Genomic DNA, 24,415 nt, shown 5'->3' on the forward strand with positions numbered 1-24,415 from the left:
CTCATCCCTGATAAAACCCAAAGAATGAAGACTGGAAATACTGTTGTGGTCATCTACCAGTGACCACTGAGGGCATTCATTTCTGAAAGCTAAAGGTAGTGCTTCTATTATTTTGGAAGGTTGTAACCCCCCCCTTTAAAAACATTTCTGCAAACCATTTTTCCTGTCTTGCTTGTAGAAAAAATCTGTCTTGTCTTACCATGCCTCCAACCTCCAGGTTTAAATATTGATTATTATCGCAGGCTAGGAGTGAACTTCCATTTGTACAGGCAAATCATGTCATCTCAGGAAAATGTATTAAATTAGCAATGACTATGAAATTAGACCTTCCACAAGTTTAAGTAAACTAAATTATTTACAATTTTTGTTATTACTATTTATTGCATTTATTACCTGCTCTCCCTCTTTGGACTCAGGACAGGATTGGGACTTTTAATGTTGTTATGTTTTCTGTCATAATTTTCCAGCCTTCCTGTGGTTCTTTCAGAAATCACCCACGCATTCCCACCCAAAAAAAGTACACTATCACAATATTTCTTTGGTGGTGCTATGTCACTGTCACCCTTCTGGAATAGAGCTTGTCCATCTTGCCAGCACCTCCATAGCATTTTGTTCTGATTCTTGTGTTTTCACTTCCTGTTGCCTCTATGTATTTCCAATGGTGTTATCCCACTGGAAAAGTGGATACAGTACAATATCTCCTGTTCCTTCCCAAACTTTTGTGTTTTGATCAGTGTGAATGACTTGGGGAATCCCCATTTTGTATCTTAAAAATAGATCAGGAAGCTAACTAGTCTGGATATGGGGAATTGTTGGCTCTTTCCATTGAATCATTGCAAGAGTCCCAGCTGTGATTCAATGGAAAAGGTTGCCGAACAGGTAAAGTTTTACAGTTTCAAATGCAAATACTGATTTTTGAGTAACTATATTTTTTTCCCTCCTCAATAGTTTTTACTTCACCTTGCAAGTCTACTGGAAAAATCTCTACGAGCTAAGGCTATGATCATGAAGGTACCATGATACTCTCTCTTAATTAATTCAGTGTCAGAATCCCTGTTTGAAAAACAAGATGAAATTGATTCTTTGTGCTTCCACTATACAGTAGCATTTTAGAAGGTGAATATGTTTTCAGCTCCTGATTATATCAATTAGTTGAATCAATCAAGAAGAGCTTAGGAACCCCAGCCTGTACCTGTTACTAGCAGAACTTGCATATTGTAGCATTGTACAGTTTTTAGTCATTGCATCCTCCTCCTTCAATATTTCAATGCACAATGCTATGCAAGTCCCACCTCTTTTTTTGAGTTGTGTTAGCCATCTAATTAATGACTGTACAGTGGGTCAGTGGTGACAGTACTACATGAAGGGGATAAAACTATGCACAATTGATGAGTGGAAACTAAACAAAGGCTACATGTTTAGTTTGGTTACCTATGAGAATCAGTGCCTACTCCCAATAAAATGGACACTGGTATAATCTGAGGTGATTTGCTGAATTTAGGGTTGATTGCTCCTGATTTAGGTGATTCCTTGTTTTCAAAATGTTGATTTTCACAATCTTCATGTTTAACTGTAGTGACACCTTTAAGACACAATGAAATGGGAATTACAAGAAGTCCACATATATATGAATTGAACTTAAATTTATTGTTGAAGCCGAAGCCATAACAATGTCCACATATATAGGCAGCGGATGGGCTATTATACAACTCTGGTGGGGAATTTAATAAAGGAAATAAAATTGTCAAGATAAGAGACAAATCGACAGGTCTGTTCCCAATTGCAGAACATTGAGAATAATGAAGAGAGCTTATAGGTCACCCCCCCCCCAGAAGTGAACCCTAGCAAATTTTAACCTTATAAACTTAACTTGTTATTCCTATAAGGCCTTTGTATCTATTAAACATCTTCATTATGCTGTGTACTAATTCATGTCTGACAAAGTGTGCTTGGAATGTGAAAGCTTATACCCTGAATAAAATTTTATGTATGTATATATGTATGTATGTATGTATGTATGTATGTATGTATGTATGTATGTATGTATGTATGTATGTATGTATGTGTTTATTTGTTTATTTGTTTATTTGTTTATTTGTTTATTTGTTTATTTGTTTATTTGTTTGTTTGGATTTTTATACCACCCATTCTTTACAGCTCTGGGTGGTTCGTCTTAAAGGTGCCACTGGATTCAAAGTTTGTTCTACTGCTTCCTACCAAAATGGCTACACACCTGGATCTGTAGTAATCTGTATACTTATTTATTTAAAACATTTATGTGCTAACTAGTTTAAGGTTCACAAGGCGTGGAACATTAAATTCTGGAAAACCAAGAAGACATTTACCTATATCCTGGGTCTTGGCCTGTTCCTGTTTGTTGCTTTCAACTGTCTTACCTGGTAAGATCCTTAATGGTTTGAACAGAAACAAATGTTCTGATGAAATTGCAAATACTACGCCACAGGTTTGCTTTGATTTTCAGGTACTGGCAAAAGTTCTCGGGAGCACTCAGACCCTTCTGGCAGACCCAGTGGGAGAATCTGTACTACAGGCTAGGGGGAAATGAATGGGTGATTTTCATCATAGGTGAGTTCCTTGAAAGTCAGATTTCATAGGAGAAAAGTCTCATCTCTGAGGCCCTTGAATCCTGCTAAACATCTGTTCGTCATCATTGTGCTGTGCAGTCCCACATGGGAACTATGCATGCCAGCTAAGATTTTCTCAAGCTAACATAGCTACAGAATAAGAAGAGCCCCTCCCAACTGAAGCCGCTGGAGCTGTTTCCTGCCTAATGGTCATGTGCTTCAGAGCGGGGTCATGCCAGCATTCTCTGATCTGGCACCAGGGTGCACACCGGAGGCAGAGGCTTTCTCAGAGACTCCAGGAGACCTGGGCAGAGTCTGCACTTACTTTGTTTATTCCATTGCCAATCTTGTTGAATTCAGATTGCTTTGAGCTCGGGTCTTCCTCTCCCCCCATTGAAACAGAAAAGTGTTCTGCACATGGTTAGGGTAGTTCAGAAGGGGGGGAGCCAAGCCTCTTTCTTTCTTTTCTTGAAGCAGGGGGGAGAGGAGCCAAGCAGGGAGCCTCTTTCTTTTCTTGGAGGGGGGAGGGAGAGGATCGAAAAAGGCAGAGAAGGGAGAAAAAATCCAGGACCGACAGAAGTTGAGAGAAATTAGGGGCTTCTCCTTTAAGGCAAACTTGTCACATGACCAGGTGTGGCCTATCAGAGGTTCTCTACCATGGAGCTTGTTTTCCCAATCCGGATTTGAACAATATTGAGCATTAAAAGCACTCTAAGACAGTGGTCCCCAACGTTCTTGTAGTCGGGGACCGCCTCCGAGGGTGGGAGAGAGCTGGCGGCCCGGCCGCCGCAGCTGCATGTAAACGCGTACGCGCAGTCACTGCGCATGCGCGTTTTCGCCACTAGGTGGCACTAACGCGCACGTGCAGAGCTGCCGTGCATGCGCGTTTTCACCAGCAGGGGCGCAAACACGCATGCGCGGCAGCTCCGCGCGTGCGCGTTTGCGTCGCTGGCGTGCCAGCGGCCGTGCCTGCCTCTTCCCTCCCTCTTGCTGCGGGGGGGGGGGAAGCAGGCGCGGCCGCTGGCGGCCCGGTACCATGGCCTTTGCGGCCCGGGGATTGAGGACCCCTGCTCTAAGATATCGCACAATAAAGGTAGGGTCACTCCCGATCACTCCTTCTTGCTGCAGAAGGAAAATTTAAATTTAAAACATTCAGGCCCACTCCGCGCCAGGATCAATGTTGCAAACTGGTTTCGGAACGAAAAAAAAACATTTTAAATAGTGGAATTCGTCATTATGCATACCTGCCTTTGTAGTGGAATCCAGTTGCGTTTCTATCGTTTCCCACAGGTTTCCGGTCTCGGCAAAAATCGCTATCCAGGAAGTGATATTTGCCGAGCTTTGTCCCACCCCTGGCCGTCAATCAAATGAGCAGCCAATGGGCGGCCGTTATCATGCTCCCGAAAAGCCCCTTTCCCTTTAAGGCAGGTTTAAAACACACACGTTGCAATGAATCTGCGTTGATTCGTTGCAACGAGAGACCCATCTAGCTAGCAGGTGGCGTGTGAGCTGCCATTTCATCGTTGCCACGCTCCCCCAAGTGAAAAAAAAATCCATCCCCCCCATGCACGGGCGCGATTTTCGGCCGAAAATAAAGGGAAAAGTAAAGGGAAAATAAACCAGCAAACAGGGCTGTGTGGTGCTTGGTGACTTAAAACAGAGGGACTGCAGCCGGGGAAGCCTCACTGGGTGAATGAAGGCTCGCTCCGAGAAAAAAAAATGGCGATCGCTTCGCCAGAAGATCAGAGGAGAGAGCCAGGGGGAGGGACTTTGCTGAAACCGCAACAATGGTAACGCACAGAACTTTTCCGCTAGTGTTGCAGATTGGTTGCAAGAGTGTAGCGCTTTCCAGAGGGTGAATCCACTTTTTGGGATTTCCCTGAAAGCGCTACAACAAAGTGCTTTTTGCAGATCGGTTTCAGGAGTGCGGCAGATTGTCTACGACATTGTGCATAACTGCATTTTAGTAGCGATTACAATTTGCCACACTCCTGCTACAAAGAATCTGTGTGGAATGGCCCTCACACTCGCCCTGGAGATAAAGCTCATGTCAAGGATCTTCCTTTTAACGTCACCTCTCTGTTCTCCAAAACAGATAAATTTCTTTACCAGATAAAAACAAACAGCATGGTGCTGTTTGAGTCTCTTCCACTCCTTTTGATGCAGTACAAGGTTTGGTTCCAATCTTAATTCTAGCAGGCTTATCAAACCTACCAGCGATGTTATTATCATCAAATTTACCAGCAATTGACATATCCTCAGAGCAATCAGTCAAGTAGATGAAGACTGCAAAATCAAGATCAAACCAGCACCACTTGCAGGGATCAAAGGAGGCTCTTGAGGCTTCCAAGTCAAATTTCTGACTAGTTTGTAGTTATTATAGTACATGGAGGATGAAGATTTAACAGGTGCAAATTATCAACCGTTGTTACAAGGGCAAATGTATATACAGTGATTTGGTTTAGGTTACTTACTGATTTGAAGCACTCATTAAGAAGAACAAGAAGAAGAATTGTTTTTTATACCTTGCTTTTCACTGCCCGAAGGAGTCTCAAAGCTGCTTACAATTGCCTTTCCTTCCTTTCCCCACAAAAGATATCCTGTGGGGTAGGTGAGGCTGAGAGAGCACTGACACAGAACAGCAGGATCAGAGTGGTGACAAGCCGAAGTTCACCCAGCTGGCAGCATGTGGAGGAGTGGGGAATCAAAACCAGCTGATCAGATTATAAGCCTCTGCTCTTAACCACTACACTAGACTGGCTCTGTAAAGTTTGAGGCTCTGTAAATCGGTGGTAAATAACTCTGATAGCTCTTGGAATGATATATTTATCATTACTAATTGTATTATGTCTATGTAGTTGTAACAGCTGCATGTCATTCTGTTGTAGGTTACAGATCTTGTAAAAAACTGAATTGTTAGACTTTAATGTTGTGACCCCCTTCAAGGATCGCTGCCTTGTTGTGGCAAGGGGGCTTGCGTAGTTCAGTGAAGCTATGAGCTATGCCGTGCAGGGCCACCCAAGACGGACAGGTCATAGCTGAGAGCTCTGACAAAAGGTGATCCACTGGAGAAGGCAATGGCAAACCACTCCAGTATCTTTGCCATGAAAACTCTATGGACAGTTCCAATAGGCATAACGATATGACGCTGGAAGATGAGCCCCTCAGGTCGGAAGGTGTCCAATATGCTACTGGGGATGAGCAGACGGCTAGTACGAGTAGCGCCAGAATGAATGAAGCGGCTGGGCCAAAGCTGAAAGGACGCTCAGTTGTGGAAGTAACTGGTGGCGAAAAGACAGTCCGATGCTGTAAAGATTTTTATTCCATAGGAACCTGGAACGTCAGATCCATGAATCAAGGCAAGCTGGACGTGGTTAAACAAGAAATGAGAAGACTGAACATTGACATTTTAGGAATCAGTGAACTAAAATGGACAGGAATGGGTGAATTTAATTCAGATGACCATCAGGTATACTACTGTGGACAAGAATCTCGCAGAAGAAATGGAGTAGCATTCATAATCAATAAGAGAGTAGGAAAAGCAGTCTTGGGATACAATCCCCAAAATGACAGAATGATCTCAGTTCGAATCCAAGGCAAACCATTCAACATCACAGTGATCCAGGTCTACGCCCCAACCACTGCTGCTGAAGAGGATGAAGTTGACCAGTTCTATGAAGCCCTACAACACCTTCTAGAAGCAACGCCCAAAAATGATGTGCTTATCATCATGGGGGATTGGAATGCTAAAGTAGGAAGCCAAAAGATAACTGGGATAACAGGCAAGTTTGGCCTTGGAGTACAAAATGAAGCAGGGCACAGGCTGGTAGAATTTTGTCAAGAGAATACAATGGTCATAGCAAACACTCTTTTCCAGCAACCCAAGAGACGACTCTACACATGGACATCACCAGACGGTCAACACAGAAATCAGATTGACTATGTGCTCTGCAGCCAAAGATGGAAAAGTTCTATCCAGTCAATAAAAACAAGACCAGGAGCTGATTGTGGTTCAGATCATGAGCTTCTTGTTGCAAAATTTAGGCTTAAATTGAAGAAAGTAGGGAAAAGCACTAGGCCACTCAGGTATGAACTAAATCATATCCCTGACGAATACACAGTGGAGGTGACAAATAGATTTAAGGAATTAGATCTGATAGACAGAGTGCCTGAAGAACTATGGACGGAGGTTCGCAACATTGTACAAGAGATAGCAACTAAAACCATCCCAAAGAAAAAGAAATGCAAGAAATCAAAATGGCTGTCTGAGGAAGCTTTACAAATAGCTAAGGAGAGAAGGGAAGTGAAAGGCAAGGGAGAAAGAGAAAGATACACCCAATTGAATGCAGAATTCCAGAGAAAAGCTAGAAGAGATAAGAATGCCTTCTTAAATGAACAGTGCAAACAAATAGAAGAAAACAATAGAATGGGGAGGACCAGAGATCTTTTCAAGAAAATTGGAGATATGAAGAGAACGTTTCATGCAAAGATGGGTATGATAAGGGACCAAAATGGTAGGGACCTCACAGAAGCAGAAGAGATCAAACAAAGGTGGCAAAATTATACAGAAGAACTATACAAGAGCGAGCTTAACATCCCTGATGACCACAATGGGGTAGTTACTGACCTGGAGCCAGACATCCTGGAATGTGAAGTCAAATGGGCCTTAGGAAGTCTGAGCAACAATAAAGCTAGTGGTAGTGACAGCATTCCAGTTGAACTATTCAAAATCTTAAAGGACGATGCAGTAAAAGTGCTACACTCAATATGCCAGCAAATTTGGAAAACTCAACAATGGCCACAGGATTGGAAAAGGTCAGTTTACATTCCAATCCCAAAGAAGGGCAATGCCAAAGAATGTTCAAACTACCGCACCATCGCACTAATTTCTCATGCTAGCAAAGTTATGCTCAAAATCCTACAAGCTAGGCTCCAGCAATATGTGGACCGAGAACTTCCAGAAGTACAGGCAGGATTTCGAAGAGGCAGAGGAACTAGAGATCAAATTGCCAACATACGCTGGATCATGGAGAAAGCTAGGGAGTACCAGAAGAACGTCTACTTCTGCTTCATTGACTATGCTAAAGCCTTTGATTGTGTGGAGCACAACAAATTGTGGCAAGTTCTTAAAGAGATGGGAATACCAGAGCATCTTATTTGTCTCTTGAGAAATTTATATGCAGGTCAAGAAGCAACAGTGAGAACTGAACATGGAATCACTGACTGGTTCAAAATTGAGAAAGGAGTTCGGCAAGGCTGTATACTGTCGCCTTGCCTATTTAACTTGTATGCAGAGCACATCATGAGAAATGCGGGATTAGAGGAGTCACAAATTGGGATCAAGATTGCAGGGAGAAATATCAACAACCTCAGATATGCAGATGATACCACTCTAATGGCAGAAAGTGAAGAGGAACTAAAGAGCCTGTTGATGCGGGTGAAGGAGGAGAGTGCCAAAGTTGGCTTGAAACTCAACATCAAGAAAACAAAGATCATGGCATCCGGCCCTCTCAATTCCTGGCAAATAGAAGGGGAAGAAATGGAGATAGTGACAGATTTTATTTTCCTGGGCTCCAAGATCACTGCAGATGGGGACTGCAGCAAAGAAATTAAAAGACGCTTGCTCCTGGGGAGGAAAGCTATGGCAAATCTAGACAGCATCCTAAAAAGCAGAGACATCACCCTGCCAACAAAAGTGCGTTTAGTCAAGGCTATGGTCTTCCCAGTTGCAATGTATGGCTGCGAAAGTTGGACCATAAGGAAGGCCGAGCGTCAAAGAATTGAGGCTTTTGAACTCTGGTGCTGGAGAAGACTCTTGCGAGTCCCTTGGACTGCAAGGTGAACAAACCAGTCAGTCCTAGAGGAGATCAGCCCTGACTGCTCTTTAGAAGGCCAGATCCTGAAGATGAAACTCAAATATTTTGGCCACCTCATGAGAAGGAAGGACTCCCTGGAAAAGAGCCTAATGCTGGGAGAGATCGAGGGCAAAAGAAGAAGGGGACGACAGAGAATGAGGTGGATGGATGGAGTCACTGAAGCAGTAGGTGCAAACTTAAATGGACTCCGGGGAATGGTAGAGGACAGGAAGGCCTGGAGGATCATTGTCCATGGGGTCGCGATGGGTCGGACACGACTTCGCACATAACAACAACAACAAAATGTTTTGACTAGGCAAGTTCTCTCTTTTAATTGCAATGGTGTTTGTATGGTGTTTGCATAATGATTGTACTCATTGGCTATTTTGTGACTGATAGAATCTGAAGAAGAATGTAATTTGAAACACAATCAATAATACAGGTAACATCATTTGACCTGATAATCTGGAAATAAAGAAGTGGTCATTGAACCTACTTTTGCTTCTGACCTTCAATTAAAATCAATTGAACTATACTATTTGCATGCACGGAACTGTTTGTACTTTGGCTTTAGAACATCTCAACAACCTGTTGGTTCCATTGTTCAAGGACATGTTGGCTGAGTTCCTGACTTCTTGGAAGGTAATTACTTCTGACAGTTGGGTTTTAAACATTATTGAGCATGGTTATTTGTTTGAGGCTTTGCCTTTAATGGAGCAATTCACAATAATGTTGCAAAGGGAACTTGAGTTTACTTAATAAAGATGCTATTCATATTTTGTCTTATGAAGATTCTCCATTGGACTATTATTAAAAGTTCTTTTTGGTTTCAAAGAAAGATGGTGGTAGGAGACCCATTTTGAATCTCAGAAGTGTTAACTTTTCCCTAAAGGTCAAGACATTTAAGATAGTCTCTTTACAATCTATTTACCATCTGCTAGCTCCTGAAATATATATATTTTTTTTTTTTAATAAGATTTTTATTTTTGTTTTCCAAGATTAAGGATAATAAAGTACAGGCAATCTACATTGTTAATACAGAAAAAGAAAGGTTATGCTCTTCATTTGATACATTTAGTCCCCCGTTTCAATCCCCTTTTGTAATATTTAAAGATAATACAATGCAAATAATCTACATTATTGATACAGAAAGAAAAAGATTATGTTCTTCGATTGATACACTTGATACCCCGTTTCAATCCCCTTTTGACTTATTTTCTTAGGTAGATCAGATAAGAGCCCCATTGTTCTTGAAAAGCCTCTTCTCTTCATTTAAATTATAAGACTCCACATGGCTACAATATTATAGACTTTTACCCAGAGCTTATAAAGTTTTTCACCTTTCCACCACATTTAAAAAGAGAAGTTTCAACATTTGTTTGCATAGTTTTTAACACTTTTAACAATCATAAACAATTTGTACTTAACGTGGTCTCAGAGCCATCCTCATTTCCACTAGGGAAAAGAAAACAAAAGAATAAAAGCCTACTTAATTGTATGGAAAAAGAAATATATATATATGTATAGGTTGTTAAGGTTGTAAGCTATATAAGTGTACAGTATTAAATACAAAAAATGATTAGATAGAGTCTTCATTAGTTTGTAAAGTAAGGTCTTCGTTAGTTACATTTACACCTCCTCAGTTAGCTGCCTCCTGTTAGTTATGCTTTAAGTTTAAGCTGAGAGTCACTACAGAGATATGTTAATTCAAATTCAGCTTGCCTATATGGCTACTGAAGAAAGCAGGAGGAGGCTTAGGGGGGTCTCATATCGAGGCCTGCCGCATCTTGTTGTTCCCACTGACCCATGTTCGAGTGGAGTTGTAGTCTTTCCCTCGGTGTATACATCGGTGAATCTTGAAACAGTTGTACCTCCTGGGCTCCAATATCAGTACAGTTTTTTTTCCAAGAAGCTCCTTTCAGTCGATTACTTTCACAGCAGATCCATATATCTTTTGATTGGTTCTTGTATACTGTTGTTTTGGAGTGGCTGTATGTCTTCTTGGGTAGGGAGTCCTTATCTAGGCTGCAAAGCTCCAGCATCCCCTTTTCCATCTCCATAATTTCCAATTTCTCTTCTACTGGTAATTTTCCACCTTGTTTAGAGCTATCATCAGCCACTGTTATTGATTCATCATTCCTGTTGGAGACTTCTTCCTTGCCGCCCTTGAGCTCCTTGAGCATATCTTCACCTTGTTTAGAGCTGTCATCAGCCACTGTTATTGATTTATCATTCCTGTTAGAGACTTCTTCCTTACCACCCTTGAACTCCTTGAGCATATCTTTAAGCAAGCCATCTATATGTGCTTTCAGGTCTTCTGTCTGTAGTTCCAGTAGATAAGCAAATCTCTTTAGCATGGACATTTTGTAGGCAATTTTGCATATAACCAGTAGAGGTCCTACGGTGTCCAAACGAAGAGCAACAGTCTGTTTTGGTATTACAGTAATGTCTCACCAGCTGTCGTCCGTCGCTTTAATGACCTGTTGAAGCTTTTCCGAGCCAGTTCTCGTTCTGGCAAGCAGCTCTCGCGAGATTCTTGTATCTATTTTTTCAATCTCCGATTTATAAGCAGTGGCGAGGGGATATTCTGGCTACCTTAACTCCTTTCTTTACCTTCTCTCACATATCTTTCTGTATCTCTAGCTTGCTTAAGTTAAAGAAAGCAGCTTTGCACGCCAAGAGTTTGTTCCAGAAGAGAAGGTGCCGAGGGAAACCCCCACTCACTGTTTGTAGGCTTGTTCTGATGTCTGCCAGTTGTTTTCACTCCGGAGTTGTAATGAGTCAAAAGTCTTGCAAGGAGGAATCCAATTAGCTTTGAAGATTAGAGTAAGAGCTGTGTAGATTGCAGAGTTGTAAGGAAAGATGAAAGTTTTAAAATGGCGAACGGCACTTACTGGACCCTGTGCACACTGAGCTTGCGTTCCAGGGAATATTAATTTCCCTGCGGAACAGAGAGGCCCCAGAGATTCACAAGGAATTCCTGAGTTGATGGTAGGTGGATTTGCGTATCCAAAACCCGATTCTGTCAATCACAGCAGCGATTGACCCTCAGTGGAACAGGAGCTCGAAGTATTCAAGCTATCTAAGTGCCATAGCTCCGCCCTCTGAAATATATATTTTTAGTCTTGAATTTACAAGATGCTTACTTTCATATTTCTATCCACAAGAACCTTAAGAAATACTTCAGATTTATGAATATAATATACTCCCTATGAATATAATGTTCTCCCCCGTGGTTTATCTACCATACCAAGAGTAGTTACAAAGTACAGGGCTGTAGTGGTTGCTTATTTAACGTCTTAGGGTTGTTCAATCTATTACTAATTGAGTGATTGGTTATTCATTGCCTCAGCCCTGGACCAGTTAAAATCTTGACTACTCCTTCTTTATGCACCTGTCAGGATTTGGGTCTTCATGTTAACTGGAATAAATTGCTTCTTTGGCCAGGAATCACCATCCAGTGGTGGAGTGTAATGCTCTTTGGAGGGGTATAGGCAGAGAGACCGTCTATGGCCTTGAAGGTGAGAACCAAAACCTTAAGCCTTATCCAGAATTCAATTGGGAGCCAGCTGAGTTGTTAAAGTATAGGCTGGATGTAGGATCTCCATGGTGTATGGGTAAGAATCCTGGCCGTGGTGTTCTGAACCAGTTGCAGTTTCTGGATAGAGGATGAGGGTAGGCCTGTGTAGAGCGAGTTGCAGAAGTCTACTTGGTCATTGGCGGATACTTTCAGGAAGCACTACTATTCTGTCAATGTTAACATCAGGAAAGAGGCTTCGGTTGGAACAGCAGTGCTGCATTCCATGTTCTAGTGAGCTGTTCCCCTCCTCCCAGTACATCAGCTCTTCAGACTCCCATGTGGGGCTGCACAGAACAATGACAATGAAAACAGGGTTGCACTTACCTCTAATTGTTATTCATTGAGTTGTCCTTGTGCAGACACACATCCCTCTCTCGTACCCTGCTATGAGCAGCCATATCTGTATGCTTTGTCCTTGGAGTTAGGATTTCTTGGTGGTTAGAGTTATTCTTTCCTTCAGGTGGCTCAAAGCAGCAGCTCTAGAGAACTGATGAAATGTGTGGAGCCCTGTGCTGGAGCATGTGACTGTTTGGCAGGAAACAACTCCAACAACTCCAGTCTGGAGGTGTTCCTCCTGCTCTGTTGCTATGCTGGCTTGGCAAAATCTTTCAGTGGTGGCCTGAATATACGCAGTTCCCATGTGGGGCTGCACAAGGGCAACTCAATGAACAACAATTACAAGTAAGTGCAATCCTGGTTTGGATCTGGCACTCTTTGGCAATTCTCTAAACACTACTAGAGAAGGCTGGCACATGGCTGGGTCTGTTTAATTGACAGCCAGGGGCGGGAGGAAGCACAGAAAAATATCGCCTCTTTGTTGCAATGTTGGTGAGACCGGAAACTTGTGCGTTACGAGAACAGCGCTAGTGGGAGAGCCTTTTTCTGAGAAAAACAGCTGTGTGCGTTACCAAGATCTGCCGCTATTGATTGCAGCGCTTTTCAATAGCGCTCTGATTTAGCTACATAGCCGGTTGTGTGGAATGGCCCTCAGAATTTGCTACTGAAGCTAAGCTCCCATGCCCACACCAATGCTAAGTGATATCCAGAAAAAAACATATTCACATATAATATCTAAATATTAAGCCCCATCAACTCTTTTTCCAGCTGATCCATCAAAGCTCCATCTTCCTGCACCTTTTATTTACCACTCTTCCCATCAGTTACGCATTGTTCTGTGTTAGGCCTTGAAAGTTATTCTGTCTCACACATAAGACATGTATCTTAGCAACAAGTGACAGAGATCCCATCTCTAATCGGTCACCTTGGACCTAAACCAAACACCTACAGGTTTCTATTCACCCCCTCTTTTTTCTATGCCGCAGCCACAATCGTAGTCCCTGGGATTTTTTTCTGGAGCATCAATTCAATCTTGATGGTGGCGGATATAACTGGGAAGCCAGGCTTCATCACACAAAACCATATTCAGTTGGGGAAGAACGACCCTGTAAGTATTTTCCCCTCATTTGACTTCCTGTTTAGATTGCATATGCTCCCCCACCACCACCCTGAGGAGGATAGTGATAAGCCTCCATAGTTCAAAAAAAACATTGGTGTTCTTAATAGTGAAATGGGAACTGTCTGCTTCTAAAAGGGAAGGATTTCACAACTCTACCACTTACACTTTGCTACCAAAACACAACTGAACTGTACTGCAGTTTTTGTTGCTCAGATTCTTTCTCATATATAACCTAGAGCAGTGGTCCCCAACCCCCGGGCCACGGCCCAGTGCTGGGCCATGAAGGCTCGCTCTTCCCGCCCCCCCCCCCCCCCCCGCAGTGAGAAGCTTGCCGGGCCGTGAGCAAATCGGCCGCCGAAGCTTGCGGCCTGCCGATTAGCTTGCCGCCGATTAGCTTGCGGCCTGGCAAGCTTCTTACTTTTGGGGGGGGGAAGAGAAGCTTGCTGGGCCACAAGTTAATCAGCCGCTTTGGTGGCTGATTTCCTCGCGGCCCGGAGGGGCAGGGAGAGGGAGCTGCGGCCACCGGCATCGCAAACGCACATGCGCAGTGTGTGCATGTTGGCACCACCGCCGGATGCAAACACGCACGTGTGGCAAGTCCGCGAATGCTCGTTTGTGCTGGAGCTTCCACGCACGCGCGGTACCCCAGAGCACCCTCTCCCCCCACCCCAGCACAGTGGTCCGCGGCTGCCAAAAGGTTGCGGACCGCTGCCCTAGAGGCAGTGTGCCGTCTTTATTATCCATCCTCTTCTGCACCTGACTTAACAAAGGTTTGTAGTCCTTCTTAGCTGGAGATGTGTCATTGGCAGCTTGGGGGCCACTAGTCTCATTGGCCATTCAGATATAATTGGGATATTTTTAGATGAAATTTGTTGGATCGTTCTAATGAAAAAGCTTACGAAACTTTGAAACACGATTTCTATCACTCGTTCAGGCAGTCCTTGAAATCAACAAAGTAGATTCTTCAGTAGGATGACTGGTCTAATACTTCAGCTAAATTGTAGGTTCCAAGAATGAAGTCCTCTGTGAATCAAATAGATAAATCAATGTAAATCAATACATTATAGGTGTTTGTAGCAGCTCTCTTATTTGGAACATCCTTTCCCTACAACTTCCAAAAAGGATGTGATCTTTTTTAATGTCTGGGTTTAATTTCTTGGTTTGCTAGTATCTTAGTTGCCTTTCAGTGGAGGTGAACATTGAAAGACACGTGATATAGCCTTCCTAAGATTGTACCACATTAGAATGCAGGTATTTGGTTCCTTACATTGAGCACACCTTGGGCAGCTAATGCAATTGTCCTTGGCTTCCTAGATACAGAGAGTTTTGGTCAAGTTCTCCAGTTAGGTTCTGGACTGTGGCTTTTTTAATAAGACTGGCTTGGTTATACTGCCTGCTTCAAAATATGGCAGGCTGAAGTCCGTGTAATTAAAGTTCAAATCTTTAACCGCTCCTATTAAATAAAAGGGTAAGGCCACCTGGGGAGGAGTTAGAGCGGGCCCTGTCCAGGATAAAAACTCAGAGGGCCCAATCAGGAGCTGCAGTGTCCATCAAGGGTCAAGCAGCCAATGGGGAGGCACACAAAGCACCTTCCTATTGGCCCCTTACCAGGACAGACCAAAATTCCATTCACCCGGCCCAGTCTGGCTGCCAGTCTGCTCCTGACCACCGCAGGGAGAGGAGGTCAGTAGGGCTGCCAAGGGGGATGAGAACAGAGGCTTGGACAGGCAGTGCCAGCCCTTTTCGCCCCAAGGCTGACCTAACTGTCATGTCCAACTGCAAATTGCCTCAGAACCCTGACAGAGCTGGCAGGAGGCTGCAGAGTGCTCCCCCCTCCCGCCTCCTTTCAGGCCTACTGGGAAGGAGTCTCTGACAGGCCCTGACAGAGGAGGGAGGCATTTCCAAGAGCAACACAGGGACGTCTGAGGGCCTTCCTTTTGAGGGGGGGGACTTTCCCCTTCTGCCAAACAGTTGCCTGACAGGGAGGCCACAGAAAAGCCCCTTCTCACTTAAAATACTGCTCTGGCCGGGGGTTAGACACAGCCAAGCCATGTGTCTTTCTTCTTTGCAACTATCTGCAGATTTGAGGCCACTTTACAGCGTTATTCTGCAGAGGAAACTGGCTCTTTTGTCTCCTGTTTCATCTGCACAACAACCCTGTGCAGTAGGTCTCAAGTCTTTCAATTCAACAACAACCTGTGTGGAAAGCCTTAAATGTTTCTTCTCTACCACAACCCTGTCCAAAGTAGCCCTTTCTGCCTGGGGAGCTGATCTTTATACTCTGCAGGTGAGTTGTAACTCCAGGAGCTCTCCAGGCTACACCTGTAGGTTGGCTACTCCTGGGTTGGAAATATTCCTGGAGGTTTGGAGGTGGGACTTCAAAATCATACAATGCCTCAGAGTCCAGCCTTCAAATGAGCCATTTTTGCCTGCAGTTGGCAGGGAGTGGTGCAGGAGTGTCCCTCCTGGCCTATGGGTTATGGCCAGCCCTTACCAGCAACTGTTTGTATTCTGGGGCGCAGACAGGCAGACCAGCATCAGTCCTGTGAGTCTGGAAAGTGCAGGAAGGTCTAAATAAATATTTACAGCCTGAAACTGTAAATAGAGTACAAGTAAATGTCTGGAGACACATAGTAACTGTAATGACTTATTGGCCTGGCAAATAACCTTGGCCTGGCAAATAAAAAAACAGTATAAAAACCTTACTAGGGTCAAGACTGCTGTGCACAGAGAGTCTTCCCCTTAGGGTTGCCAGCTTCCCTGTGAGGCTCGCTACCCCACCTCCCTCATGGGAAGTCTGCTATGGGGAGAGAAAGGGAAGACGATTGGAAAATGCTTTGAGACACCTGAGGCCTGCTGGGTCACTGCGGCCCATTCCCAGTTCTCTCAGATCTCTCACAACCCCACATACCTCACAGTTTGACTATTGTGGAGAGACGAATGGAAAATGTGTTTGTAAACTGCTTTGAGACTCCTTTGGGTAGTAAGCAATAGGGTACAAAGCTCCGTTCTTCTAAGGAGCAACCATGAAAGAAGCATGTGGGCACATAACATTTTACCAACAGTGAAAACATGGGAGATTGAGGGAACAGGGTGGACACCTGTGTACTGTGACTACCCCATGTGTATTAGGGCAGAGGGGCATTTCGGTGAATGTGGCCTAATTCACACAAGAAGGGAAATGACACAGAACTGGGTGGAATTGGTTACCATGTAATCTTCCTCTAAGAAGAGTCTCCAGTCTGATTTTTCCCTTCACATATCTGAGGACATGGCTCTGGAAAGCTCATCTGTAACCACTATGCCAAAATTCCCAAAGGTCAGTCCTCTCCTACACTCAATGAACATTCCACACCACAGGTTCTTGACACCAATATCTCCACACCCATGCCCTCATTTGCCACCATGCCACCACAACCTCCCACACAACACACACATTCAACCCCATGCCCTTACAGACTGGACAACTCCTCCCCTTCCTCTTCCCACTGCCAAGCTCTAGTGCCCGTTGTATTCTTGGATACAACGGGCTTTGCCCCTAGTATACATATAAGATAAAAGTGGTATTCTTCCCCCCACACCCAATTTTCACTATCTTGACAGCGCAAATCAGACTAATGGTGCATTTGTGTATAAAACACAAATTTCTATTGGTCTTTTGCACTTTGACCCAGCAGAAGAAATAGCCCAAACTGGAATGGAAACTGATAAGACAGTTCATTAGCAATCTTTAATGGTGCTAGCTGCTTTGGAATGATAGGTGGAACCACATCACACACTGTGTAGATTAGGAGTGTCTGTTAATAGTAGGGTAGCTAATATATATCTTTCATGAACACATGAAACTAGTATTTGTTGTCAATGGTGTTTCATCAGACTGGAGGGAGGTGAGTAGCGGGGTATCTCAGGGCTCGGTGCTCGGTCCTGTACTTTTTAACATATTTATTAATGATCTAGATGAGGGGGTGGAGGGACTACTCATCAAGTTTGCAGATGGCACCAAATTGGGAGGACTGGCAAATACTCCAGAAGATAGAGGCAGAGTTCAACGAGATCTGAACACAATGGAAAAATGGGCAAATGAGAACAAGATGCAATTTAATAAAGATAAGTGTAAAGTTCTGCATCTGGGTCAAAAAAATGAAAAGCATGCCTACCAGACGGGGGATACACTTTTAGGTAACACTGTGTGTGAACGAGACCTTGGGGTACTTGTGGATTGTAAACTAAACATGAGCAGGCAATGTGATGCAGCGGTAAGGCTAGGCTAGATATCAGGAAAAAAATTTTCGCAGAGTAGTTCAGCAGTGGAATAGACTGCCTAGGGAGGTGGTGAGCTCCCCCTCACTGGCAGTCTTCAAGCAAAGGTTGGATACACACTTTTCTTGGATGCTTTAGGATGCTTAGAGCTGATCCTGCGTTGAGCAGGGGGTTGGACTAGATGGCCTGTATGGCCCCATCCAACTCTATGATTCTGTGATTCTGTGAGTATGATCACTGTGCTGTGGATTTACAGGGGATAGGATGATTAGATCTAATCTCGAGTTAGTAATGCAGTGGCCCATGTAGTTTAACTATCTGGCATAAGTGGTTTCCTTGATCTGGAGCATCTCATTTCCAAAATCCAGGAGGGAAGCATACAGGAAGTTCATGCATCCTGCGACCACACAAAATGAAAAAAGCTGTTAATTCCCAAACTTAATTTTCAAAGACTTTGCTGAAGTGCAGGATGCAGCCCAAAACATGAAGATTCAGTGATGAGTATTCTCACTGAAGGTAATTTCAGGTGGATAGCTGCATTAATCTGTAATACCAGAACAAAATAAACCTGCAGTTTATTCTTAGCGTGCTTTATACAGCTCAGTTTCATTCTCCAGAGCTTCCTGGTTATGTTCTGATCCAGTTAGGGACAGGAAAAAAATAGTCAACTCACACACAGAGGACCTGGTATGGTGGTGGTGGTGGTGGTTGAGTAACAAATCTAGGCCCTGGCTCCAACAACGAATTGGCAGTATCAGAACTCAGTTCTTAAAGCATCTCCTATTCCTTAGGAAGCAGATGCATTTTCTTTCTTCCATAGGTTGACACAACAAAACTGCGCAAGGCCATTCGTGTAGGACTGTACAATCAAATTTTCATCTCTCTTCCAATGGTGATGCTGATGTTGCCCATCTTGAAATGGAGGGGTGATCCTTTCAGTTTGTCATTGCCCACCCTCTACCGGTTTCTTCTTGAGCTGGCTTTCAATGCACTACTGGAGGAAATCATGTTCTATTACATTCACCGGTAAGGGGCTAATTACTAGAGAGTAACAAAACAAGAGTTCTCTATTAATTACTTTCATGAAATCAAAATCTGTCTTGGTAACACTGTGTATAAACGAGACCTTGGGGTACTTGTGGATTGTAAACTAAACATGAGCAGGCAGTGTGATGCAGCGGTAAAAAAGGCAAATGCCATTTTGGGCTGTATCAACAGGGGCATCACATCAAAATCACAAGATGTCATAGTCCCATTGTATACGACACTGGTCAGACCACACCTGGAGTACTGTGTGCAGTTCTGGAGGGCTCACTTCAAGAAGGACATAGATAAAATTGAAAGGGTACAAAGGAGAGCAACTAAGATGATCTGGGGCCAAGGGACCAAGCCCTATGAAGATAGGTTGAGGGACTTGGGAATGTTCAGCCTGGAGAAAAGGAGGTTGAGAGGTATTTGGAAGGTTGTCACTTTTAGGAGGACAGGATGCTGTTTCTGCTGGCTGCAGAGGAGAGGACACGCAGTAATGGGTTTAAACTTTAAGTACAACGATATAGGCTAGATATCAGGAAAAAAATTTTCACAGTCAGAGTAGTTCAGCAGTGGAATAGGCTGCCTAAGGAGGTGGTGAACTCCCCCTCACAGTCTTCAGGCAAAGGTTGGACACACACTTTTCTTGGATGCTTTAGGATGCTTAGGGCTGATCCTGTGTTGAGCAGGGGGTTGGACTAGATGGCCTGTATGGCCCCTTCCAACTCTATGGTTCTATGATTCTATGATTCTAACTGTTACTGCCAAGTGAATTTGGCTAAATTTAATCCCAGCTACTGTTTTAACTGTTCTTATATAAGAAGCTGTGGAAGTCCAAGGTCAGGCGATATAAACAGGTGTAGGTTCCAATTGTTAATTTGCTGCAGCTTATCACAATTTGTGGAGACTACTTGGTTTAAAAGCTGAGTGCAGGAATTAGTAAGATAAAATGAAACATGTTTAAAACAATAAAAGAATGATAAAAGAACTTAGAAGTTACTTGCGGTGCGCATCACTGCCACGTCACAAGTGATCAAGTGAAACATGCTGACCTAATTGCGGTGGAAACGCTACACAATCCCAATCACACACAAAGGGTTTTACTATCATTCAGAAGCCTCAAAGTACATCCCTGCTGCTTTGAGTGAGGAGGATGATCTGGGGCCAAGGGACCAAGCCCTATGAAGACAGGTTGAGGGACTTGGGAATGTTCAGCCTGGGGGAAAGCAGGTTGAGAGCAGACATGATAGCTCTCTTTAAGTATTTTAAAGGTTGTCACTTGGAGGAGGGCAGGATGCTGTTTCCGTTGGCTGCAGAGGAAAGGATGCACAGTAATGTATTTAAACTACAAGTACAACCATATAGGCTAGATATCAGGGGGGAAAAATTCACAGTTAGAGTAGTTCAGCAGTCGAATAGGCTGCCTAAGCAGGTGGTGAGCTCCCCCTCACTGGCAGTCCTCAAGCAAAGGTTGGATACACACTTTTCTTGGATGCTTTCGGACGCTTTGGGCTGATCCTGTGTTGAGCAGGGGGTTGGACTAGATGGCCTCTATGGCACCTTCCAACTCTATGATTCTGTGATTCCATATACAGGTAACAATATAGGCTGCAAAAGGTCTTGTGTCCTTTGGTTTATATGGCAAGTAGGATGTAGTAATTGAGCGCAGTGATATAGTCACTTGTTTGAATACACATAACCTCACATAGTTGCTTTACAGTGGCTCATTGGTACATAAGATCAACAGTATTGTCTAAGACTGGCAATATCTCTCCAGGATCTTAAGCACATCACCTTAAGCACATCACCTAGGCAAATCTCCCTATAATACTCTGCTGAGGGCCCAGTAGTAAATAAATGACATTCTGCACCATCGGGAATGTGAGTTTACTTCTAAGGCAGATTCATGTAGGATGTGATACAAACAGTAATCTAGCTTTGAGGTTACAGTGGCATGGATTCACATGGCCAGAGCACAATAGTCAAGATAAGGAGCCATCCTCCAAGCTAAGGGGAAACTTAAAAAAAAAACCTGTTCACAACTGAATTTCAAAGGGGTGTTTTACATGTTGCGGTTATACTGGTAATAACTGAGGAAGGGAATGGCAAACCACCCTGTATTGATTCTGCCAAGGAAACGCTAGAGGGCATCACCCCAAGGGTCAGACATGATCCGGTGCTTGCACAGGGGATACCTTTACATTTGCCTTTATTATACTGGCAGAGAGGGGGGGGTGTTAGTATACACACACAAACCCCACCCTACAATGTCTACTAGTATAACTGTTAGTAGCATGCAAAAAATCCCTTTGAAATTCTGCTGTGAACAATTATACACATTTATAGAGGTTTCTATGTGGATGTTTACAATATTCAACTCTTCATCCTTTAAAATAAGCTCAAAAGGCTTTTCATATTGACTTCTTGTTTCTAAGTTATTTCTTGGGTTAGTTACTCATTCTTTTTAGTTTGGGCATTGTTTTCTTTTGGATTCCAAATGTTTCCACCATGACAGTTACACAGCATAATGCACAATTGGCATTATTCTGTTCCATCATTTCATCTTACCCTGTATATGGATTTCAGAACCTCAATCCCATTTTAAACAGGAAACATATTTTGCTTTTTCCCATGCAGGAGTTTTCACCACCCTTTTCTGTATAAACACATACACAAATGGCATCATGAATGGACTGCTCCTGTGGGCATTATCAGTATGTATGCTCATCCAGTAGACCATGTGGTAAGTGTTACTTTAGAAATTCAGTTGAAACGTGACGTGACTCAGATCACATTCAGACATCATAACAAGCCTCTGGGCTTGGTGGAGATGGGTGTGAGCATTGTTCCTTTGCTGGACTCATATGTTCTCTTTGCCCCCTTCCCTTGCATGCAAGGACATTTTCTATGCTGGTTATTTTGCCCAAGTTTGATGCAGTTAGGAAGTCCCCACTTACCTGGTTTTTCTTCAATATTGAGAAACATTGAAGCAGACACTGGTGTGAGTGGGAATGCTCAGCTATTTCTGTTCTACCTATCGGGTGGTCATTTCCCCTGAATATGTTCCTCTGGTTGCCATTACCGTGTGTGTGTGTAGAATGGCTGTTTTGTTGATCAACAATTGCACTTCATTATATCATTATAACAAATCTGTCTATCAGGTTCTCTGAATTCTGCTTTAATTTAAAAATGAAGTATCTTGCTCCTTTCATAGCAGATACCCCTTTCCCATTATAATTCTTCCATTAACATGAAACAATATTCAGTTGCTGTTTTTTTTAATAAGACATCTGAGAAAGCCATGATGGTGTGGTGATGGCACATGGCCACTACTGGGCAATTGGGAAATCACTCAAGCCTTGCCTCATGTGGAGAATACCAGAGCAGGATTAATGTTTGTTGTGATGTTCATGTATAGGCCTTCTGAGAAAATTAACTTTGTTTCTTCCCCAGAATCTGGAATTTTAAGCCATGATTTAATTTAGTTTGTGTAATAGATCTCTCCCAACATAGAACAAATTCAATGGATAATACTGAGCAGATGGAAAAGTTAAGAAAATTAGCCCTTTCCCATCACTGCCACAAAACAGGCTGTAAACTGGGCTTTAAGTTATGTTTTATGGCTGTGATTCAGGTCTTCTACTGTTGCAGTAGCTGTTATTCCTGCCGTTTCATCACCTCTGCTCCTCAGAGCCACATAGCCTCCTATCTGTAGGAATGAGTGTTTAGAAGCAACTATCTACAAAACTGGAGGGACTAAAACCCCATCAAGAGAAAGGTTCACATGGATCCATTTATAGGTGAATCAGTCACTAAGGAAGTTCTTCCCTGCAGAAACTTGGTCATTATCACATAAAGGAAACACAGCTGCCCACTTTGGCCAGGATGCAGCTTAACATTTCTCCCTCAGCCTGGAATTTGGGGGTGATCCTGGATGCCTCATTATCAATGGAGGCCCGGGTCACAAGAGTAGCCTTTATGGCATTTTTCCATCTACATCAAGCTCGGCTACTAGCACCTTATCTGTCATTGGAATGCTTGGCCACAGTGATCCATGCAACAGTTACCTCTAGACTGGATTTCTATAATTCACTCTATACGGGCCTACCCTTGTACCTGACACAGAAATTGCAGCTGGTGTAGAATGCAGCTAGGGTCCTCACAGTTACATCTTGGAGGGCCCATATTCAGCTGCTACTGACACGGCTACATTAGCCGGTGGTTGCGGCCTGAATCAGGTTCAGAAATGTTAACTTTCAAGGCTATATGCAGCCTGGGCCTCACATACCTGAAGGACTGTTTGCCTCCCAGTGCCCACCGCAGGGCCTTCCATTCTGCTGGTGTTAATCTGTTGGAGATTCCCGGCCTGAGGAAAGTTCGCCTGGCCTCAGCCAGGGCCAGGGCCTTTTTGGTCCTCGCCTCGACCTGCTGGAATGAGCTCCTGGGAGAGCTGTGGGTCCTAACAGAGCTGTCACAGTTCCACAGGCCCTGCAAGACAGCGCTCTTTCACCAGGTCTTTGGATGAGGCCAGGGCAAGGAAGATGGGCCCTTCCCCAATCTGAGTGTGAACATCTCGCTAATACCCCTGAGGCAGGGTTGAATCTGGACCAGGTAGAGGGGGGGAGGTTTTACCACTGCCAGAATTTGGGGTTGTTTGTATGGGAAGTTTTTAATGGGGTTTTATTGGGCTTAATGCTGTTACCTGCCACTTGAAGGAGTGGCAGGATATAAATCCAAGAATTAAATAAATCTTTAACACTTTGCTCTATTTTATATTTGTAAAAAGCCCTCCTGGGCAGAGACTGTCCAGGCCCTGTCTGTCCCTGTCCAGGTCCTGTGCTCAAGGGAAGACGCAGCCAAGCAACTCTCTGTAGATTTGAGGCCTACCACACAGGGTTGTTGTGCAGGTGAAACTGGATGCTGTTGCAGAGGTTCTTTTGCCTCCTGTTTCATCTGCACAACAACCCTGTGCAGTAGGCTTCAAATCTGCAGAGAGTCACGCAGAAGAAATACACATGGCTTGGCTGTTTCTTCCCTCCAGCAGTGAGGCTGGTCAGAGCAGTATTTTAAGTGAGAAAGGGCTTTTCTGTCAGCTACCCCCCCCCCTCAAAAGGAAAGCACAAGTACATCCGCAGACTCCTCTGAGTTGCTTTTGGAAACACCTCCCTCCTCTCAGTCAGGAGCTGTCAGAGGATCCTTCACAGCATGCCTGAAGGGAGGGGAGAGGAAGAACACTCATCAGCCACCTGCCAGCTCTGTCAGCGGTCTGGGGCAAAGTGAGGGAAGTTGTTGGATGTGACAGGCCTGTGCAGCTCTTTCTGCCTGGGGAGCTGATCTTTATACTCTGCAAATGAGCTGTAATTCCAGGAGCTCTCCAAATCATACCTGTGTCAAGCGCTGACAAAACTCACAACAAAACTTCTATGAGAAGAAAGCTTTAATTGGAAGTAGATCAGATCACTGTAACGTTTGAAGTCAAATCTGTTCGATACCAGAACAGCAGGCACTTATCAATACTTTTCTCCTGCCCAAAACATGAGCGTTCCCAAGGGAGGGGGGAACCCCTAACCCAGGTGTCATCCCAGGCTTCCTGCCAAGGTGTTGAAGTTAGCACGGCCTTCGTCAGGCCGGCGCCTCAGGCTAGCTGATA

The 24,415-nt window shown here is 43.9% G+C and overlaps 1 protein-coding gene across 1 annotated transcript in view; it reads left to right on the top strand.

Annotated features, from left to right (window-relative positions):
* The first annotated feature begins 1,000 nt into the window (after positions 1-1,000).
* Positions 1,001-24,415, top strand: part of FAXDC2 (fatty acid hydroxylase domain containing 2) — a 78,189-nt gene continuing 54,774 nt past the window's right edge. Inside the window, exons 1-6 of the mRNA XM_077326445.1 lie at positions 1,001-1,011; positions 2,290-2,399; positions 2,483-2,586; positions 13,343-13,464; positions 18,557-18,762; positions 21,403-21,508. Of these exons, the coding sequence (XP_077182560.1) occupies positions 1,006-1,011; positions 2,290-2,399; positions 2,483-2,586; positions 13,343-13,464; positions 18,557-18,762; positions 21,403-21,508 (654 nt within the window). The 5' untranslated portion in view covers positions 1,001-1,005. The remainder of the gene's footprint in view (positions 1,012-2,289; positions 2,400-2,482; positions 2,587-13,342; positions 13,465-18,556; positions 18,763-21,402; positions 21,509-24,415) is intronic.

The sequence above is a fragment of the Paroedura picta genome, chromosome 3 (genome assembly GCF_049243985.1).
Source record: "Paroedura picta isolate Pp20150507F chromosome 3, Ppicta_v3.0, whole genome shotgun sequence".
Taxonomy (NCBI): Eukaryota; Metazoa; Chordata; class Lepidosauria; order Squamata; family Gekkonidae; genus Paroedura; species Paroedura picta.